This window comes from Bombina bombina, chromosome 5, assembly GCF_027579735.1.
Source record: "Bombina bombina isolate aBomBom1 chromosome 5, aBomBom1.pri, whole genome shotgun sequence".
Lineage (NCBI taxonomy): Eukaryota > Metazoa > Chordata > Amphibia > Anura > Bombinatoridae > Bombina > Bombina bombina.
This window is the reverse complement of record NC_069503.1, coordinates 930,168,318-930,188,293: the sequence shown is the minus strand read 5'-3', so window position 1 is coordinate 930,188,293 and position 19,976 is coordinate 930,168,318. Positions and strand designations below refer to the sequence as shown.

The 19,976-nt window shown below is 39.8% G+C and overlaps 1 protein-coding gene across 6 annotated transcripts in view; it reads left to right on the top strand.

Moving 5' to 3' along the window:
• NCOA2 (nuclear receptor coactivator 2) overlaps positions 1-19,976 on the top strand; it is an 884,149-nt gene that overhangs the window by 814,466 nt on the left and 49,707 nt on the right. For 5 of the 6 annotated variants that reach the window (XM_053715109.1, XM_053715110.1, XM_053715111.1 and 2 more), the window contains 4 exons: positions 479-929; positions 3,866-4,040; positions 4,421-4,619; positions 16,832-16,921. In XM_053715109.1, the coding sequence (XP_053571084.1) occupies positions 479-929; positions 3,866-4,040; positions 4,421-4,619; positions 16,832-16,921 (915 nt within the window). The remainder of the gene's footprint in view (positions 1-478; positions 930-3,865; positions 4,041-4,420; positions 4,620-16,831; positions 16,922-19,976) is intronic. The other variant, XM_053715112.1, reaches the window with a different exon arrangement.

Genomic DNA, 19,976 nt, shown 5'->3' with positions numbered 1-19,976 from the left:
GGCAATAAAATAATCTGATCTATGCAAAACTGTAAAGCAAGTATTTCAGCTGTAGTATATGCTTTAAACCCTGATTTGTATGGGCTCTAATATGGTTTCGGACATTGGTGTTTTCCATATAAGCAATGAACACTTTTCTCAGCAAAATCCTAAATATAATTTTTCAATATCAATTACATTTTTTAAATTGATGTTCTAATTCCATTTACCCTTTATGAAAGTATTCTCCCAGTGCAAGCTTATCTTCACAGTGATTATATTCTCGCTGATGGCTTTTTCTTAAACCTTCATACTTTTCAGGCTAGATGTTTTAATAAAACATTACAACATATTTTATAGTGATAAAACAAATATATTTGGAGGAAAGAAAATACCAGTCTCCTTGTAAGCTTTTGCCTTTTGTTGACTGGACCTTCTGCGATGTGACTGCTACTATGAATTAAGTGTTTACAAAATGTTAATCTATTTTGTTTTGCAGGGACCGATCAATGCACAAATGCTGGCCCAAAGACAGAGGGAGATCTTGAACCAGCACCTGCGGCAAAGGCAACTTCAGCAACAGCAGCAGCAACAACAAGTGCAACACAGAGCTATGATGATGAGAGGACAAGGTCTGACCATGCCACCCAATATGGTGGCCTCTGGAGGCATGCAAGCATCAATAAGCAGCCCACGGATCCCACAAGGCAATGCCCAGCAGTTTCCATTTTCTCCGAACTACGGTACTGGAATTCCATCCCCACCACCTTTCACCAGTTCTTTCCCCCCAGTGCCCCCCAGTCCTGGGTCACAGTCGCTCTCTCACAGCTCTTTGCATGGCTCCCAGATGAATCTGGCTAACCAAGCGATCATGGGGAACATGGGAGGACAGTATGGGCCTGTCATGAATCCCCAAATTCAGCACAATGCCTTCCAGTTTGCCAACTCAGGTACCACCTTCAACTTTAAGTGCAGGTCTTGCTTACCTACTTTAGCATTGCAAGGGCCTGCAAACTATTGCAAAGCAGTACATTGCAGTCCACCTCCCATTGCTTTAAAAAGGTTAATACATGTCACCAGTCTAAATAGGCTTGACGACTTCTGAGAAGTGACTGGGTTACATGCCAGGCAAATCCAGAGAACAGGGGTTTTTTTTCACTCTTATGTATGCTAAAAAAATAAATCCAATTGTGATTGGTGTAAATCTACTGATTGCCCTATTCATGTTTCTGCATGCTTAGATTAATGCATCTTCAAAATGCAGAACTTATATCTTACAAGCAAAATAAGATGTCCTATACAGCAGTATTTTGTGTATACTTTTATATTACACATAGGATTTAAAGCTTCAGTTTCACTGCCAAACAAAACACCCAAAAAATACAATATGGGCTCAATATGAGCTTGTGGTGTAAGCTTGCAAACCTTCTTACCGCTAGTTAAGAAACAATGGTTTTCTGTTACAAAATTGTTCATAGAGTCTTCTTGTAAGGATGCTATAGAAAAAAAAAAAGCTTTTATCCATCTGGCACCCTTTTAAGCAAAAAAAAAAACAAAACTTGTGCATGTTCTTTTTAAAGACAACTTGGTTTGTAGAGACTTATGTGCAAGCAGTTTTAGCATTCAGAGGAGTGAAAACATTGAAAAGATAAGAGTATATATATTTCAAGTCTCCAAATGCTGCAGGTGTTACTGTGGTACAAGAAAATGACATAAATTGCATGTGAGTACTAACATCTCATTAACATCCATTAACTTGACTAATCCGGACATTCCATTAATTGTTCTTATTCATAAGGCCAGTACACTGAATTTGCCAAGCCTATAGAAATAATATTGCATTGAGCCTATAACAGTGCTATGTGCTGCTTTGTAACCAGTGCTCAGAATGACCTGTCGTGTGAAGTCCTTAATCGTGCTTCCATCTTGGATTCATGCTTTTTGCAATCTTCTGTAGGCTGGCTTGGCTTTTTCTGTTGTGCTTCCTCCTCTGTGGGTATCTTGATTGTATCTATACTTAAAGGGGTGTGGAAGTAATGCTGTTTTTTTTGAGAGTTGTATTTTATACTATAAAGGATATGGATGTTCATATGTACACAATGGTGGTGGTGTGTGCTGGGCTTTTAGTATCCCTACTGGAAGGAAAACAAATTCCTTTCATGGGTCATTTCATTGGTGGTTAGCTGGTTTTGTGCACTAGAGGGAGCCAGTAGCTCTGGACTCATACATAGCCAACAAGGCAGTGGGGTTCCTGCACCTTGCAGTGTGTTAGACTTGTTTTGTAGTCACATGTTTAAGACGGGAAACCCAATTTTTCTTTCATAATTCAGAGCATACAATTTTAATCAACTTTCCAATTTCTATTATCTAATTTGCTTCTTTATTTAGGTATGCTTCATTGAAAAGCATAGCTAGATAGGTTCAGCACATAGGTGCTATTTGCGCATTGGTCGCTGCACATATAACATTTGTATCCACCAATCCGCAAATAGCACCCAGGTACTGAGCCTACGTAGCTATGCTTTTCAACAAAGGATACCTAAATGACGCAAATTAGATAATAGAGTAAATTGGAAAGTAGTTTAAAATTGTATGCTCTATCAGAATCAAAAGTTGGGTTTCCTGTCCCTTTAAAAGGGGCATTAGACACCTCCTTGGATTTTATTTTTATTCCCTAGAGAACCCAGGAAGCAAAATCTGTAACCTAGGTTTTTAAAATGATAGAAACCAGCCTAAACCAGCTATTTGATTTGGAAGGTTAAAGAATTTTCTTTTTTGGCCTCCTAGGAAACATGGGACAAGCACAGCTTTACACAAAAGCAAGATGTGTTTAATGTCCTTTTATGTTAGATCAAGTTTGTATTAAAATTAACAACCTATTTACAAGCAAAGACAAATCTCTTGTAGCTGTCTTTTTCAGCCTCTAGTCTGCGATATCCGCTCTTTCACTTTGAGAACTATTGTGGGCCTTTTCTAATGATTTCTACTTTTGGTTACATTTCCCATTCTACCTTTTTATTTCAATATCCACTTTATTTTAGAAAATCTCTCCATAAAACATTTGTGTTTCATTCATTAAAGGGTAAAATGTATCAAAGCAGAATCGTTTTTTGGTGCATATTTTAGTACAGCTTCTTGGCGCATTTGTTGTTTCCATTTTTGTACATTTTTGTCATTTTTATGAACCAAACATTTAAGAGGGACAGTCTACTCTAGAATTTTTATCGTTTAAAAAGATAATCCATTTATTACCCATTCCCCAGTTTTGCATAACCAACACAGTTATAATAATACACTTTTTACCTCTGTGATTACCTTGTGTCTAAGCCTCTGCAGACCGACCCCCTATTTTTGATCTTTTGACAAACTTGCATTTTAGCCAGTCAGTGCTCCTAGGTAACTCCACGTGTGTGAGCACATTATCTATATGGCACGCATTAACGCCCTCTAGCTTTGATAAACTGCCAAAATGCACTGAGATAAGAGGCAGCCTTCAATGGCGTAGAAATTGGCATATGAGCCTACCTAGGTTAGCTTTCAACAAAGAATACCAAGAGAACAAAGCAAATTTGATGATTAAAAAGTAAATTGGAAAGTTGTTTAAAATTACATGCCGTATCTTAATCATAAAAGTTTTTTAATTTTGACTAGACTGTCCCTTTTAATTGTTAGTAAATTGTATTAAGATTGCAAAGAAATTTGTCTTTAGAAAATAAACACAATAATGAAGATGCAATCTGTGCACCAGTCTCATTAAACAATGCTTTCATACATCTCCCTGGGTGTTGTAATGTGATTATGCTGTGTATTGCCTGTGTGTGTGTGTGTGTATAAAGTGATGCCATATCATATATACCCACAACTAATAGAGAAATCTCTTCTATAGGGATGAGTCAACAGTCTGACCCTGGATTCACGGGGGCAACAACCCCTCAAAGTCCAATAATGTCGCCCAGAATGGCTCATTCTCAGAGCCCCATGATGCAGCAGTCGCAGGCCAATCCTGCCTACCAATCAGCAGAGCTGAATGGCTGGGCGCAGGGGAATACTGGAGGGAACAGGTAACAATGCATTTCACTGTATATACATTATGGGTTGGTATAGTTATTGTATGAAGCATTTTTCTTTAGTAAAGGGTATAGTTAATCGCAATACCACGCAAGTGGTTAAGTAATACACATGTTTCTGTTAAAATTAAATCAGTGCTTTGTTCCCATTTACAATTCTTTATTGATTCTCATTGGTTTTTTTGCTCTACAGAGGGCAATTCTAGGTACTATGCAGACAAGATAATATACACTAATTTAGTTGACAAAAGTATGTCCGCATATTTATATAGTATTCACATTATTTTTCTTGTGTTCAAGTAATATAGACAGTTTCAAGACACCCTGTTAATTTGTTCCGTTTGTTGAACTAGTGCGTTTATGTCTTTGCACAGCATGTTTACGCAACAGTCCCCGCCACATTTTGGGCAGCAAGCTGGCACCAGCATGTACAATAACAATATGAATATCAGTGTTTCTATGGCAAGTAATGGAAGTGGAATGAACAACATGAACCAGATGACTGGGCAGATCAGCATGACCTCAGTGACCTCTGTGCCTACATCAGGGTTGTCCTCAATGGGTCCAGAGCAAGTGAGTACTGAAGGTCACACAGCCACTGTGGGCCATTACCGAGAACCATTTTCTTTATTTTATGGAAGTGCAGATAAATTGCTCAAAATAAGTTTTTATGGATCTGCGAAAATGTACAGATGATTTTCTGTGGTTGCTATGGATGTATTGGGGCTTTCCATCTTAATGGGACGAGAGGCCACTGCTTCATTCATTACTTGTGGGAATCAAGAACCTAGCCATCAGGAGAAGGCAAAGACACCCTAGTCAAAGGCTTAAATACCTCCCTCATCCCCCAGTCATTCTTTGCCTTTTGTCACAGGAGGTTGGCAGAGAAGTGTCAGAAGATTCGGAGTAGTCTCTTATGGAGGGTAGTACTCTTCGAAAAGGGAATGGAGTTTCAAGTAGCCCTGTCAGCCTCTCAGTGAGAGCATGGGTAAAAGTTAGAGTCCGGAGATGCAGGGAGAGTCTTTCTGCGAACTCATCCCGACTCAGTTTTACAGCTACATTAGCAATCAGCATTGACTAGTTCTGCTGCCTGTTTTCTTCTCTCAAGTCCATGTCAGGAGCGATGCTACTACCCTGTCACACTTTTAAGACTGTGTTCCTCCTGTTCCACGGGGTTGATTCTGGTAAGATAATTTTATATATATATATATATATATATATATATATATATATATATATATATACATACACAGGGAGTGCAGAATTATTAGGCAAATGAGTATTTTGACCACATCATCCTCTTTATGCATGTTGTCTTACTCCAAGCTGTGTAGGCTCGAAAGCCTACTACCAATTAAGCATATTAGGTGATGTGCATCTCTGTAATGAGAAGGGGTGTGGTCTAATGACATCAACACCCTATATCAGGTGTGCATAATTATTAGGCAACTTCCTTTCCTTTGGCAAAATGGGTCAAAAGAAGGACTTGACAGGCTCAGAAAAGTCAAAAATAGTGAGATATCTTGCAGAGGGATGCAGCACTCTTAAAATTGCAAAGCTTCTGAAGCGTGATCATCGAACAATCAAGCGTTTCATTCAAAATAGTCAACAGGGTCGCAAGAAGCGTGTGGAAAAACCAAGGCGCAAAATAACTGCCCATGAACTGAGAAAAGTCAAGCGTGCAGCTGCCAAGATGCCACTTGCCACCAGTTTGGCCATATTTCAGAGCTGCAACATCACTGGAGTGCCCAAAAGCACAAGGTGTGCAATACTCAGAGACATGGCCAAGGTAAGAGAGGCTGAAAGACGACCACCACTGAACAAGACACACAAGCTGAAACGTCAAGACTGGGCCAAGAAATATCTCAAGACTGATTTTTCTAAGGTTTTATGGACTGATGATATGAGAGTGAGTCTTGATGGGCCAGATGGATGGGCCCGTGGCTGGATTGGTAAAGGGCAGAGAGCTCCTGTCCGACTCAGACGCCAGCAAGGTGGAGGTGGAGTACTGGTTTGGGCTGGTATCATCAAAGATGAGCTTGTGGGGCCTTTTCGGGTTGAGGATGGAGTCAAGCTCAACTCCCAGTCCTACTGCCAGTTTCTGGAAGACACCTTCTTCAAGCAGTGGTACAGGAAGAAGTCTGCATCCTTCAAGAAAAACATGATTTTCATGCAGGACAATGCTCCATCACACGCGTCCAAGTACTCCACAGCGTGGCTGGCAAGAAAGGGTATAAAAGAAGAAAATCTAATGACATGGCCTCCTTGTTCACCTGATCTGAACCCCATTGAGAACCTGTGGTCCATCATCAAATGTGAGATTTACAAGGAGGGAAAACAGTACACCTCTCTGAACAGTGTCTGGGAGGCTGTGGTTGCTGCTGCACGCAATGTTGATGGTGAACAGATCAAAACACTGACAGAATCCATGGATGGATTTGAGTGTCCTTGCAAAGAAAGGTGGCTATATTGTCACTGATTTGTTTTTGTTTTGTTTTTGAATGTCAGAAATGTATATTTGTGAATGTTGAGATGTTATATTGGTTTCACTGGTAAAAATAAATAATTGAAATGGGTATATATTTGTTTTTTGTTAAGTTGCCTAATAATTATGCACAGTAATAGTCACCTGCACACACAGATATCCCCCTAAAATAGCTATAACTAAAAACAAACTAAAAACTACTTCCAAAACTATTCAGCTTTGATATTAATGAGTTTTTTGGGTTCATTGAGAACATGGTTGTTCAATAATAAAATTAATCCTCAAAAATACAACTTGCCTAATAATTCTACACTCCCTGTGTGTGTGTGTGTGTGTGTGTGTGTGTATATATATATATATATATATATATATATATATATATTTATATATTTTTGATAACGTAAGAAGACAGGGTCACAGTGTGGCTCCTTTTCTCTTTATAGAATCTAGGGTAATACCCTCAGAAGGAGGCTATTGAACAGGGGGGATTTCATTATGCATAATATTGTTTATTGTGTTTTACTGCATTTGTGTGAGATGAGGCTCTGTCAGTGTGGGACACAGTTTGCCAGGATATCTGAGTATTATTAAATAATATATATATGTAATTATATTTATCTACACACAGATTTATGATAAGACCAAAAACTCCTTTCTTTTACAAGATATGACGAGTCCACGGATTTCATCCTTATGGGATATCGCCTCCTGGTCAGCAGGAGGAGGCAAAGAGCACCACAGCAGAGCTGTATATATATAGCTCCTCCCTTCCCTCCCACTCCAGTCATTCTCTTTGCCTGTGTTAGTGATAGGAAGAGGTAAAGTGAGGTGTTCGTTTTAGATTCTGCAATCAAGAGTTTATTATTTTTAAAGTGGTGCCACTGTGTGCTACTTTGTGCTGGGGTGTAGCCTAGACCAGATCACTCTCTTCAGTAACAAAAAGAGAAGCATTTGGTGGCTTCAAAGCAATAGGAACTGGTGGGACATAATTCTCACTACGCCTCCTATACATTGTTTGCTGCCCTAATTCTGATAGCCTAAGCACTTTTACTCAGGCTGATTTTTGTCCACAGGGCTATGGGATGGAGAGAGCCTCTGAAAACCTGCTGGACTGCCATGCTGTCGCACAGCTTTCCAGGTAAGTGCTGATTTTTTATTCTGGGTGGATCTCAGAAAAATGGAGCACTTATTTATGTGGTCAGGACTCCTATATGTAAACGGAGGGACAGCACATACTGAGCGGGGGCTAAAATTCCAGCAGTTAGCGTTCCTGGACAGTCACATATACTGGGGCTAAGTAATAGAGTCTGCATGAGAACAGGGCTCTTACTGTGTTGGGACACGTCACCTCTCCTAGTAGGAGCGGTATATGGCATATTTTCTGCTGACACTTAAGTTAATGTCAGTTTTGATAACCAGGAGCTGGTTCCGTTAATGTTAAGTGGTATAACATTTATTGTATTGGTATGGTGTATGGATCACTTCGGTTTATGTTACATAAATTCGACTGCTTTTCCAACCATGCATGTTGAGGCTTTCCTATGTGAGTACAGCTAAGCCTGATTGCCCCCAATCTGTATCTTACACAGTTTCCCTATCTCCCGATGGCCTATCTATATTAATGGCGACCGGGAGATTGAGTGTTTACGCCCACGTTGGGCGGAGTTGTTAGTTCTCGCCGTTAGACATTCCTATATGAGCCTTAAGATATTTTCATTTGGTTACTTCAACATGATCTCTGAGAGTAAAAAGGCTGCAGATTTCTTGTTAATTATTCCAACCATGCATGTTGAAGAAAAAGTTAGTTATTTAAAGAGACAGTACCGTTTTTTTATATCTTATTTTTATTGCATAAATTCAACTGTTTATTTCCTCCTTTGTGTCTATAGGATGGAACAACTGCTCAAAAGACAGTTTCTTTCAAGATTTAAATAGACAGTAAGGTCTTTTTATGTGCACATTTCTCTTGTTAAGTGTGTTCAGTCCACGGGTCATCCATTACTTATGGGATATATTCTCCTTCCCAACAGCAAGTTGCAAGAGGATCACCCAAGCAGAGCTGCTATATAGCTCCTCCCCTCACATGTCATATCCAGTCATCCTCTTGCAACCCTCAGCAAAGGAGGAGGTCGCGAGAGGAGTTGGAGTTTTACTTAATTATTCTTCAATCAAAAGTTTGTTATTTTAAAATGACACCGGAGTGTGCCGTTTTTTTGTATCTCAGGCAGTATTTGGAGAAGAATCTGCCAGCGTTTTTCTATGATCTTAGCAGAAGTAACTAAGATCCGCTGGCTGTTCTCGACATTCTGAGGAGTAGGGTAACTTCAGAAAGAGGGGAATAGCATGCGGGGTCCCCCGCAAATGAGGTATGTGCAGTACATTATTTTCTGGGAATGGAATTGACTAAGAAAATACTGCTGTTACCCATATGATGTAAGTACAGCCTTAAATGCAGTAGTAGCGACTGGTATCAGGCTGATAAATGTATGCGCAGTTGAGTTATTTTCTAGGGACTAGAATTTGACTGAGAAAATACTGTTAATACTGAAATAATGTTTAAGCCTTATCTGCAGTGGAAGCGACTGGTAGCAGGCTTCCGTAACTTCAAGGCAGGAGCAGCATCAACTTCCTCCGCTCCAAAACAGGAAGGAACTACTGCTTGTTACAGACAGGGTTGGAAAGGCAACCAGTCATGGAACAAGGGCAAGCAGGCCAGAAAGCCTACTACCGCCCCTAAGACAGCATGAAGACAGGGCCCCCTCTCCGGAGATGGATCTAGTGGGGGGCAGACTTTCTCTCTTCGCCCAGGCTTGGGCAAGAGATGTACAGGATCCCTGGACGTTGGAGATTGTATCTCAGGGATACCTTCTGGATTTCAAAACTTCTCCTCCACAAGGGAGGTTTCATCTGTCAAGGTTATCAACAAACCTAGTAAAGAAAGAGGCATTTCTACAATGTGTACAAGACCTCTTAGTGATGGGAGTGATCCACCCAGTTCCGCGAACGGAACAAGGGCAAGGGTTTTACTCAAATCTGTTTGTGGTTCCCAAAAAAGAGGGAACATTCAGACCAATCTTAGACTTAAAAATCTTAAACAAATTCCTAAGGGTTCCATCGTTCAAGATGGAAACCATTCGGACCATCCTACCCATGATCCAAGAGGGTCAATATATGACCACAGTGGACTTAAAGGATGCCTACCTTCACATACCGATTCACAAAGATCATTATCGGTACCTAAGGTTTGCTTTTCTAGACAGGCATTACCAGTTTGTAGCTCTTCCCTTCGGGTTAGCTACGGCCCCGAGAATTTTTACAAAGGTTCTGGGCTTACTTCTGGCGCTACTAAGACCACGAGGCATAGCGGTGGCTCCGTACCTAGACGACATTCTGATACAAGCGTCAAGTTTTCAAAAGGCAAAATCTCATACAGAGATAGTTCTAGCATTTCTGAGGTCGCATGGGTGGAAAGTGAACGTGGAAAAGAGTTCTGTTACCACTCACAAGGGTTCCTTTTCTAGGGACTCTTATAGATTCTGTAGAGATGAAGATTTACCTGACGGAGTCCAGGTTATCAAAGATTCTCAAAGCTTGCCGTGTCCTTCACTCCATTCCAAGCCCATCAGTAGCTCAGTGCATGGAAGTAATCGGCTTAATGGTCGCGGCAATGGACATAGTGCCATTTGCGCGCCTGCATCTCAGACCGCTGCAACTATGCATGCTAAGTCAATGGAACGGGGATTACTCAGATCTGTTTCCTTTGCTAAATCTGGACCAGGAGACCAGAGATTCTCTTCTCTGGTGGTTGTCTCGGGTTCATCTGTCCAAAGGAATGACCTTTCGCAGTCCAGATTGGATGATTGTAACAACAGATGCCAGCCTACTAGGCTGGGGAGCAGTCTGGAATTCCCTGAAGGCTCAGGGATCGTGGACTCAGGAGGAGAAACTCCTCCCAATAAACATTCTAGAATTAAGAGCAATATTCAATGCTCTTCTAGCTTGGCCTCAGTTAGCAACACTGAGGTTCATCAGATTTCAGTCAGACAACATCACGACTGTGGCTTACATCAATCATCAAGGGGGAACCAGGAGTTCCCTAGCGATGTTGGAAATCTCGAAGATAATTCGCTGGGCAGAGTCTCACTCTTGCCACCTGTCAGCGATCTACATCCCAGGCGTGGAGAACTGGGAGGCAGATTTTCTAAGTCGACAGACTTTTCATCCGGGGGAGTGGGAACTTCACCCGGAGGTATTTGCTCAACTGATTCGTCGTTGGGGCAAAGCGGATCTGGATCTCATGGCATCTCGCCAGAACGCCAAGCTTCCTTGTTACGGATCCAGGTCCAGGGACCCGGGAGCGGTGCTGGTAGATGCACTAGCAGCCCCTTGGGTTTTCAACATAGCTTATGTGTTTCCACCTTTTCCGTTGCTACCTTGACTGATTGCCAGGATCAAACAGGAGAGAGCATCGGTGATTCTGATAGCGCCTGCGTGGCCACGCAGGACCTGGTATGCAGACCTAGTGGACATGTCGTCCTGTCCACCATGGTCTCTACCCCTGAGGCAGGACCTTCTAATTCAGGGTCCTTTCAACCATCCAAACCTAATTTCTCTGAGGCTGACTGCTTGGAAATTGAACGCTTGATTCTATCAAAGCGTGGGTTTTCGCATTCGGTTATTGATACATTAATACAGGCTCGGAAACCTGTTACCAGAAAAATTTACCACAAGATATGGCGTAAATATTTATATTGGTGTGAATCCAAGAGTTACTCATGGAGTAAGGTTAGGATTCCTAGGATATTGTCCTTTCTACAAGAGGGTTTAGAAAAGGGCTTATCCGCTAGTTCACTAAAGGGACAGATTTCTGCTCTGTCTATTCTTTTACACAAGCGTCTGGCAGACAATCCAGACGTCCAGGCTTTTTGTCAGGCTTTGGCTAGAATTAAACCTGTATTTAAAACTGTTGCTCCTCCTTGGAGCTTAAACTTGGTTCTTAAAGTTCTGCAGGGTGTTCCGTTTGAACCCCTTCATTCCATTGATATTAAACTTTTATCTTGGAAAGTTCTGTTTTTGATGGCTATTTCCTCGGCTCGAAGAGTCTCTGAGTTATCTGCCTTACATTGTGATTCCCGTTATCTGATTTTTCATTCAGACAAGGTAGTCCTGCGTACTAAACCTGGGTTTTTACCTAAGGTTGTTTCTAACAGGAATATCAATCAAAAGATTGTTGTTCCATCATTATGTTTTAATCCTTCTTCAAAGCAGGAACGTCTTTTGCATAATCTAGACGTAGTCCGTGCCCTGAAGTTTTACTTACAGGCAACTAAAGATTTTCGGCAAACTTCTTCCTTGTTTGTCGTTTACTCTGGACAGAGGAGAGGTCAAAAGGCTTCGGCTACCTCTCTCTCTTTTTGGCTTCGTAGCATAATACGTTTAGCCTATGAGACTGCTGGTCTGCAGCCTGGTCAGCAGCCTCCTGAACGAATTACAGCTTCCACCTGGGCCTTTAAGAATGAGGCCTCTGTTGAACAGATTTGCAAGGCTGCAACTTGGTCTTCACTTCATACTTTTTCCAAATTTTCCAAATTTGATACTTTTGCTTCTTCGGAGGCTGTTTTTGGGAGACAGGTTCTACAGGCAGTGGTTCCTTCTGTTTAAAGTTCCTGCCTTGTCCCTCCCATCATCCGTGTACTTTAGCTTTGGTATTGGTATCCCATAAGTAATGGATGACCCGTGGACTGAACACACTTAACAAGAGAAAACATAATTTATGCTTACCTGATAAATTTATTTCTCTTGTAGTGTGTTCAGTCCACGGCCCGCCCTGTCTTTTTTGAGGCAGGTTCTAAATTTTAAATTATAACTCCAGTCACCACTGCACCCTATAGTTTCTCCTTTCTCGTCTTGTTTCGGTCGAATGACTGGATATGACATGTGAGGGGAGGAGCTATATAGCAGCTCTGCTTGGGTGATCCTCTTGCAACTTCCTGTTGGGAAGGAGAATATATCCCATAAGTAATGGATGACCCGTGGACTGAACACACTACAAGAGAAATACATTTATCAGGTAAGCATAAATTATGTTTTTATCAAGGAATTTCAGTTGTTTTCTTCGCTCATTCATCCCTTGTGATTTGGGATGGAACAAAAGCGTACATAATGAGACGGTTTTAATTTTTTGTGTGTACCTTTTTATTTAAAAAAACAAAACAAAAAAACTTGTACTTACTCTCTCTAAGGAGTTGGCTATTAGGAACAGGTTGATAATGGTCAAGTTATGCCATTCTTTCCTCCTATAAGTGTTCCTTGGAAATTTATGACCCACACTCGGTGCCCTGTGCTTCCTTTTACACTCCGTGCGGAGTTATATTTCCACGAGGTGGGAAACATTCCTAGAGGAAGTTTTTCAGTAGTTAGTATTTCCAATGCTTCCTCCATATTATGAAGGAGGGATATGCTTTGGGATTTTCCAAATTCTTGAAGATGTTCCTGATAGCTGACGTTGTCAGGGACTCTGGACGGATGGTCCCTTATGGTAGAGGGGGCTATTTCTACCCTGGCCAAGCGATCTTCTGTTCCTATCAAGGATAGTTGTGCTTTTAAAGACCCTGTGGTTAAGAAGTTAGAGGGTCTTATTAAAGTTTACATCCACCAGGGATTTCTTTTACAATCGGCGGCCTGCATTGTTACTGTGACTAGTGCGGCTGCTTTCTGGTTTGATGCTCTAGAGGAGTCTCTTAAGACAGAGACCCCATGGGAAGAGATACAGGATTGGATTAAAGCTCTTAAGATAGCTAAAGTTTTTAGCTATTCCTTACAAGGGGAAGACCCTGTTTGGGTCTGACTTGGAGGAAATTATTCAAAATTTCAAGGAAGTTCCCTCTTCCACTAAACAGGAAGGGGATTATTCACATAACTAGTCCACTTGGACAACCAATCTTGGGACAAGGGTAAACAACCCAAGAAGCCTGCTGCTGCTGCCAAGGCAGCATAAAGGGGCGGCCCCCGATGCGGGACAGGATCTAGTAGGGGGCAGACTTTTCTCTTTTTGTCCAGGCTTGGATAAGAGACGTTCAGGATCCAGGGACACTAGAAATCGTGTCTCAAGGGTATCAGTTGGAATTCAAAAATTCCTTCTCTAGAGGAAGGTTTCTTCTTTCACGATTGTCTGTAGACCAGATAAAAAGAGAGGCGTTCTTACGCTGTGTAAGAGACCTCTCCTCTATGGGAGTAATTTGCTCCGTTCCAATACAGGAACAGGGGATGGGGTTTTACTCAATTCTCTTTGTAGTTCCCATGAGAAGAGGGAACGTTACGACAAATTTTAGATCTCAAGAGTCTAAACAAGTTTCTGAGTTCCATCCTTCCAGATGTAGACTATTCGGACAATTCTTCCATTGATCCAGGAGGGTCCATTAAAGTGACAGTATACTGTAAAAAAAATGTTTTGTCTCTTAATGTATTTCCAATGACTTGTTATGTCAGCTGCAGAGTATAAAATGTATACAAAATTGCATTTTCAGATTTATTTGTGTATATGAAATAGCTGGTTTCGTGCTTTGCAACCACAACCTATTAAAATGGGTTGAACTTGCAGGTAAAATCAGATCTCTTTATTTGATCACTTTTTGTACACATAAATGCTTCCTTGACTTATATCTGTCTGTAATCCAAAGCACAATACTAAGTCTTAGAGAACAAAGGACATTTTTAAATTGTTTTACTAATATCTTCTACACCTCACCAGGAGTGCAATTTCTTCTGCTGGCTGTGTTTACATAGCATGTCAACAGCCAATGCTTAGGTACAAAAACTTTCAGTATAGGTTGAGATAACCCAGCCTAAATTTGATATTTCAAATGCCAAAATACGGGGAAAAGGAGCTACTTCTAAACAATTTAATACACTCCAACAGTTAACATGGATCATTGGGAACAAATTAAAGTGGAGAAAATGTTTGGGTACACTGTCCCTTTAAGCTTTATGCAGCGCACACTCCTTGGTCTGCATGTTGCTAGGTTACAAGTGTGGCTTCTTGAAAAGCCAAAGCAGAACAATGGTTGGCTGCATAGCTTCAGTCTGTTTTAAAACACAAATGGGCAGCAAATGAATTGGCATTCCCACATAACATATTCATTTCTTGAACATTCATGGTGACTGCACATTGTGCAGGAGATGGATCTACATAACTGTTAATAGTAAGTAGGCATGTGCATATATTTGGCATTTGTTAGGTAAGTGAATACCGGTTTATAGCTGTGGTCTGAGGCATTGGGCTCTTTCTGCCCCCAGATGTATTAGGAAAGAAGTGCACCAGACGAATATACAGATTTGCACAGGTATTTTTGTATTGTACTTCTTTCCTGGCGAATGTCTCAGACCACAGCTTTATCGTATGCTTCCCACCAATTATGGTACCATGAGTCCTGCACATGATCAAGTATCATCGTCAACACACAAGTGTTATTATTGCTGCTCTCTGCAGCTTTCTAGGTTTAAAGGTCTTTGTTGTTGTTTTTTTTTTTTTATATTCATCTTCTGTCTCTCTTCAATTGGCTATACAGAAAAAGTTAAAGTGATGGTAAATCCTAGCGTTTGTGAAACGCTAGGATTTACCATTGGAACAAATTAAGGGGACTTTCAGTCATGAAGTATAAAATACTTCATGATGAAAGCTCTTTATTTGTTCCAAGCGATGGACACACTGAGCTGCTAAGGCAGAACGCTATTTTTCCTATTTGGCTGAGAGGTGACGTTTCCACCTCTTAGCCAATTGCTGTTCAGGAAATATGGCTTAATTTTAAAGGGACAGTAAACGTACAGAATAATGTTATATAATTCTGCACACAGTGCAGAATTATATAACATTAACTTAGCGCCAGCTTTCTAAAGCAAAGGGTTAGAGAGATATTTTATTACGAAAACAGACCGCCGCTCCTGGCTCTACTGAGCGGGTCTTTTTTCTCCTAAGTGCATCGCAGCACACTGTCTAATCACAGCCAGTTCGATCGCGCCATTAAACTCAGTGTAGCTCTCTTCCACTGTGCAGAATTATATAACATTATTTTGTACGTTTACTGTCCCTTTTTAATATCCCTTTCGTGTTCATTTAAAGGGATACTCAAGTTAAAATACATTTTTATGATTCAGAAAGAACAAGCAGTTTTAAGACCCTTTCTAATTTACTTCCATTATCAAATTTTGCACAGTCTTTTTAAGTTCACAGTTTCTGGGGAACAAGATCCTACTGAGCATGTGCACAAGCTCACACTGTATACATATACTAGTCTGTGATTGGCTGGCTGTCACATGATATAGGGGGCCGTAAAATGAGAGAAAAAATAAATTTGACATTCAAAGTAGATGTTATTGCATTGTCTTTTTATTGTGTACTTGTTAATTATGTAATTCTACTGCATTGAGTGGTCCTTTAAGCAATATCACTATCAACCTTGCTTCATTTTCATCACTGCTGCTGCTGCAGTCCACTAAATGAGCTAATCTGCTTTGTAATGATGAAGAGTAGCTTGATTCCTTGTCTCCCTTCAATCATTTTTTTTTTTTTTAATATCACTGCTGTTCTGTAAATCGCTTGTTAAACTTCTGCACAAGTTCAGATGTTCTCTTTTTAGTAACCGAGCTAAAATTAAACTTGTACTTTTTAGTGTATAAAGGTGGATTTGCACAGATTTGTGTTTTTACATTTTGGGTTTGCTTTGTGCCAGACCCATATCATATGTGAGCTAAATTTGATGTGTATTTTAGTAGACCCCAATATAAGGGAATGATAATCCTTAATAATTTCACCATGTTTTATTTTATTAATAATTTTTTTATTAATGTAATTTCAAGCAAAATGAAAGTGATGGTAAATTAAACCACTTTATTTTTTGCCATTCGATGAAACTAATATTATTTTTAAATTTCACATTGAATGGCTAAATATAAAGATGTTGCTTTTACCATCACTTTAATGTGTTTCTCCATATTTGAAACTCTTATTTGTATTGATATTTAAACCACCAGAAACAATCATAACACATTTTCATTTATAATTTTGTAGCACAATCTTTCAGGCTTTTTTAAGTATTCGAATACATTTTGGACTTTTATTTATTTGAGAAGTGTTTGGACATTTCTGTTTGCTTTTCCAGTCGTATTGTTGTGCACTGTCAGTGACGCTAAATAAGACTTATCCCCTCCCAACTAAAATTATAGACATCCATCTATTATATTTGCCTTTGTCACAGTTAAGAAAAAAAAATCAAGTTCTAAAGCTATTACTTTACTTTGCTAGGTTAATGATCCCACTCTGAGAAGAGGCAGCCTTTTTCCAAACCAGCTACCCGGTATTGATAGGATAAAGCAAGAAGCAGATGCAGCACGGGTAAGGGATAATATATCTGGAAATTATTATAACCCACCTGCAAAAATAAGGTTTTGTTTTTAAAAAATATATTTGACAGTCCTTTTTTTTTTATATATATATCATTTATTTGGAATCTTAAAATTATAAAGCTTGTGAAAATATTTACTCATTTTCTATAGAGGCAATAGCCACTAATGTATTAATCTATACACAAAGATGCATTTTTGTATCATGCTACATTATTAAAGAAGCTGTTTACTTAGGGTATTTCACCTTTGTCTATATATTCAGTTTATGGGCTGCCTGTCATGGAAGCTTTTCCAGTGGGATTTTTTGTAGGTTTCTTTTGCAAATGAAACTTTTGATTTATGCTTCAAATCCATCTTATTTACTTAACATCAACTTGAAAATGGGCTTAGAGTTGTTTTTTCTTAACCCATTTCATTGAAATCTACTTACGGCAACTATCCAATGCATAATTTATATTCTTGCAGCTTTTCTCTTGTATTAAGAGGAGTAATTAGGCTGAGATGATCTCACGTAAACTTTTTATATTGGAGCTGGTATGCACTTATGCTTCAGTAGATAGTTGTCCTAAAGGGAAGTTCACTTAAGAGCTTGGCTTTCAGTGAGAAAAAAAATGTCTGTGGTTTTGTGGCCCACCCATGGGGTGCTGGACCTTGGAGAAGTAAACATTTACAAAATCCCTACTTGTTTGCCATATTGAGTTTGTTTGTTTGTGGTTGAGACATTTTCTGCAGAAAAAAAATCTTCCAACTTTTAGATATTCCAGGATAAAATAATTGAGAATATTTTTTAATAAAAGGGCATTCCAGCCGAACTTGAAATGCATATTTCATACATAAGGTGGTGAGAGTAAATGAGCCATTACTCCTGGCATTCAACTCCTGGCCACTAGAAAGCAAAGATTCCCAAAGCTCTTAGAGCACTTAATCCCTCCCACCTCTCTGGTATGCTAGTCTTTTCTTTGCCTACATAGGAGGCAGGTGAAGAATTGAGGTGCTCTAGTTTCTTCTTTGAGAGGGGTCCTCAGACCGATTTGAGGCCCATTTTCCCATCAGTGAGCTGCTACTGAGAGACAGTGGGGAGATTGGAGTATTGAGTAGTGACATAATCACTCTCAGGCTATTAGTAAGTACATTATGGCCAGAGGACATACATTTGTAACAGACAAATTCCACCTTTATTAAATTAGACTTTTTATATTTGGTCTAGTAATTTTGTAAACTTTATTATGCAATAAAAACTGCTATTTCTGTTCAGCTAATTAACCTGGGACTTTCATCTCAATGCAACCTTTTACTAAGGAATCCGGGCAACAAAGTTGACCACAGAAAGGGACAAAAATGCAGCATAGCGTAACTGCAACAGATGGACATATATGTTGCAATGAGGTTTGGACATCTTAACTGGATCACATATGGTTATATAACACTGATTTGTATATCTAGTGAGTAGCTTTCAGTTTTTATAGGGCCACAATAAATGTTTCTACACTGCATTTGAATTGCAGTGGTGCTTTTCGCTTTGCTTGATTTTATAGAAACCCTCTTATATGAACAGTAAAAGGGATTATAACTGTTTGGCTGTTAGTAACTGGGCTATTTCCCTTTCTGTTTTGAAATTCCTAAGCTGCTCGTTTGTTGCTGATTGCAACTATCAGTTTCAAATATCTTATTACTTAAGGGTAATATTTTTTTTATTAAAGGGACATAATACTCATGCTAAATCTGTAAAAAAAAAACTGTAAAGAACTGTAAAAAACTGTAAAGAAAATATCACCTGAACATCTCTATGTAAAAAAAAAGGACAATATTTTACCTCAGTGTCTTCAGTTTGCAAGAGTAAGTGCTCTGGTTACAGTTATACTTCTGCTACTGTCCAGCTGCAAGTTTAAAAAAAAGAAGAAGAAGAAAGCCAATTGGCAGTGCTGAGGTCATTCTATGCTTTGCTGTGATTTCATGAGATACATTCTTCCTTTTGCACGGTTTCTTATGAGACCTCTTCAACTTTGCATGCTTTGACAATGGTGCAAACATTTTCACTCAACTACCTTGTAGAATCCTATGATGTACTTCAGTGAGGCCATCTCTTTCCCATTGGATTGTTTTCCGAACTATTTTACTGGAGCATTCTTCTCTTTGATTGCAGTTCAGTCTGGGGGTCCAGGAGAGAACAGGGAGTTTGGTTTCCTCAGCAGGTGAGGTTACCAATAATCTTCAATGTGCAATCTTTAAGTCCCTTTAGATCTGTCGTCCTCTGAAAGGGGGGACTTATCCCAGTTTTCATTCAGACAATGTTTCAGCTGTAGCTTTTTTCTACTATGAAGGGTGAAACTTACAGTTCCTTAGCAATGACGGAAGTCTGAAAGTTTTTTTTTTAATTTATTATTAGTTACAGAAAATGTGTCTATTTCCTTCCTAAGATAGGGAGAGTCCACGGCTTCATTCCTTTCTGTTGGGAAATACAATACCTGGCCACCTGGAGGAGGCAAAGACACCCCAGCCAAAGGCTTAAATATCCCTCCCACTTCCTCATTACCCCAGTCATTCTTTGCCTTTCGTCACGTTAGCAGGTGACAGAGAAGTGTCAGACGATTCGGAGAGTACTGAAAAGGGTATCTGCCCTTCGAGACAGGATTGGAGTTTTAATTAGCCATGTAAACCTCTCAGTGAGAGTATTGATGAAAGTTAGAGTCTGGAGAAGCAGGGAAAGTTTTTCTGCGAAACCATCAAAACTACTGCTAACAGCTCCTAAATGATCGGTGTTTACAAGTTTCACTGCCTGCTTTCTCTCACTCAAGTCCATGTCAGGAGCGCTGCTATAAAACACTCACACTTGAGAGGCTGTGTTCTGTTTCACAGCATGGATCCTGGAGGTAAGATTGTTTTTACACATAAAACGCTATAACAGGGTCACAGCGTGGCTCCTTCATACCTTGATAGGATCCAGGGTTAATATCCTCTGAAGGGGGTTTATTAAACAGTTGGGGTTAATTAATCAGTGTGTTAATTATTTACATGCCGTTATGTGTGATTTTTTTTTCCTGGGC